The sequence below is a fragment of the Mustelus asterias genome, unplaced genomic scaffold (assembly GCF_964213995.1).
Source record: "Mustelus asterias unplaced genomic scaffold, sMusAst1.hap1.1 HAP1_SCAFFOLD_1764, whole genome shotgun sequence".
NCBI classification, from domain to species: domain Eukaryota; kingdom Metazoa; phylum Chordata; class Chondrichthyes; order Carcharhiniformes; family Triakidae; genus Mustelus; species Mustelus asterias.
In genome coordinates, this window is record NW_027591709.1 from 17,532 (window position 1) to 20,000 (window position 2,469).

At 50.9% G+C, this 2,469-nt stretch overlaps 1 protein-coding gene across 1 annotated transcript in view; it reads left to right on the top strand.

Moving 5' to 3' along the window:
* Positions 1-1,885: 1,885 nt before the first annotated feature.
* Positions 1,886-2,469, top strand: part of LOC144488679 (fucolectin-like) — an 11,961-nt gene continuing 11,377 nt past the window's right edge. The window contains exon 1 of the mRNA XM_078206770.1: positions 1,886-1,946. Coding sequence (XP_078062896.1) covers positions 1,886-1,946 — 61 coding nt within the window. The remainder of the gene's footprint in view (positions 1,947-2,469) is intronic.

Sequence of the window (2,469 nt, forward strand, 5' to 3'; positions counted from 1 at the left end):
CCACAACATCGAAACCCATGCTGCAAGCTCATCCACCTTATTCCAGATGCTCCTGGCGTTGAAGTATACACACTTCAAACCACCTTCCTGCCTGCCAGTACACTCCTGCGACCCTGAAACCTCATCCATGACCTCACTACTTTCAACCTCCTGTACACCCCGCTACTGAATTCGTTTAAACCCTCCCGAAGAACATTTGCAAATTTTCCCCCCAGGATATTGGTACCCCTCTGGTTCAGGTGGAGACCATCCCGTTTGTAGAGGTCCCACCTACGTCAGAATGACCCCCAATTGTCCAGGTAGCTGAATCCCTCCCTCCTGCGCCATCCCTGTAATGACCATCTTATGCTAATGAGATTTTGATGAATAGATTATGCTAATGAGATGATGGTGGATGTAAAAACATGTAAATTGATTCCTCGCCCGTTCTGGATGGGCTCCCGATCGTGGCGATTTTCTTTCAGTGGTAAAATGGGAATGGGCGTGAAAATGGGCGCCATTCCCGCTCGCTACTTTACACCCAATTTTAGGAAATTTTCCTGCCGCAAAACGGGTGCAAGGAGAACAAAGAACAAAGAACAGTACAGCACAGGAAACAGGCCCTTCGGCCCTCCAAGCCTGTGCCGCTCCTTGGTCCAACTAGACCAATCGTTTGTATCCCTCCATTCCCAGGCTGCTCATGTGACTATCCAGGTAAGTCTTAAACGATGTCAGCATGCCTGCCTCCACCACCCTACTTGGCAGCGCATTCCAGGCCCCCACCACTCTCTGTGTAAAAAACGTCCCTCTGATATCTGAGTTATACTTCACCCCTCTCACCTTGAGCCCGTGACCGTCACCTCCGACCTGGGAAAAAGCTTCCCACTGTTCACCCTATCTATACCCTTCATAATCTTGTACACCTCTATTAGATCTCCCCTCATTCTCCGTCTTTCCAAGGAGAACAACTCCAGTCTACCCAATCTCTCCTCATAGCTAAGACCCTCCATACCAGGCAACATCCTGGTAAACCTTCTTTGCACTCTCTCTAACGCCTCCACGTCCTTCTGGTAGTGCGGCGACCAGAACTGGACGCAGTACTCCAAATGTGGCCTAACCAGCGTTCTATACAGCTACATCATCAGACTCCAGCTTTTATGCTCTATACCCCGTCCTATAAAGGCAAGCATACCATATGCCTTCTTCACCACCTTCTCCACCTGTGTTGCCACCTTCAAGGATTTGTGGACTTGCACACCTAGGTCCCTCTGTGTTTCTATACTCCTGATGACTCTGCCATTTATTGTATAACTCCTCCCTACATTATTTCTTCCAAAATGCATCACTTCGCATTTATCTGGATTAAACTCCATCTGCCACCTCTCCGCCCAATTTTCCAGCCTGTTTATATCCTGCTGTATTGCCCGACAATGCTCTTCGCTATCCGCAAGTCCAGAGATTGTAAAATTCCACCCGTCATCTCTGGGCTGTGACTGTGACTCTGTTCTGCGTGACTCATTCACCACAGTGAGAACTGTATCCCTCGACAGGACCTGGTCACTGAACCCGTACATCAGACAAGCAGCTGGAGGTGAACTCCCAGAACCTGTCATCATTAACATGCTTTGTCCTTGCTGCTATAAAGCAGAACACACTGTGTCAGTGTCCCTGGACACAGGCTGCTGTTCCCTGGCTGTGGCTAAAGGCTGTAACAAGCAGACCCACTACCTGTGAGCTCCCCGTTGCAGAGGCTTTGTGTTATTGGAGCATAATGATGCAGCAGTTGAACCTGGTGATGATTTAATTCCTGTTACAAAGCCAGCCAGTTCAGGAAGCACCTACGGAAGTTTCCCCCTCAATCATTTTGACGTTCCATTGAGAAAGGCCTTGCTTCAATCAGGTGGGAATGTTGGTGTTTTACGCAGCAACCTGTCTCTGGCTGGTGGTTGAAGCTGGAGTGACTGGAGGTAAGGATGAAAGTTCAGCTGCTTTTGTCTGTGTGTCTGGGATCAAAGTGACCGCGATCAGATTGAACATGACAGGGTGCAGACACAGGGGCCGATTTTACCAAATCGGGACTAAGTGGCGGGTCCGGTCGTCAAACGGATCCGCGCCCGGCAGCCGCGCTCCAGTGCGCCCATACGTCTTTTTTCGGCGCCGGTCTATTGGGCGGGGCTTAGCGCTGTTGGAGCGGCCAGAGCTCCAACTGCACATGCTCAGTTCGGAACAGATCGCAGGCAGCGCCGCCCGGGCACGAAATATTTCAAAATGTATATCCCCCCATCCCTGTCCTGTGATATTATCCCAGATTTGGGACTGTCAGGTTTTTAGTTCCTGTGATTATAACGTGGACATTATCCTTCAAAGGGAATTCCTTTCCTCCTCTCTGCTGTCTGTGCTGCTTTGCCTTTCCCTGGGGGGAGGGGGGGGGGGGAGGAGGGGGGAGGGGAGTGACGTGTCTGCCCCGGGGGTGGGGGGGGGGACCCTCCT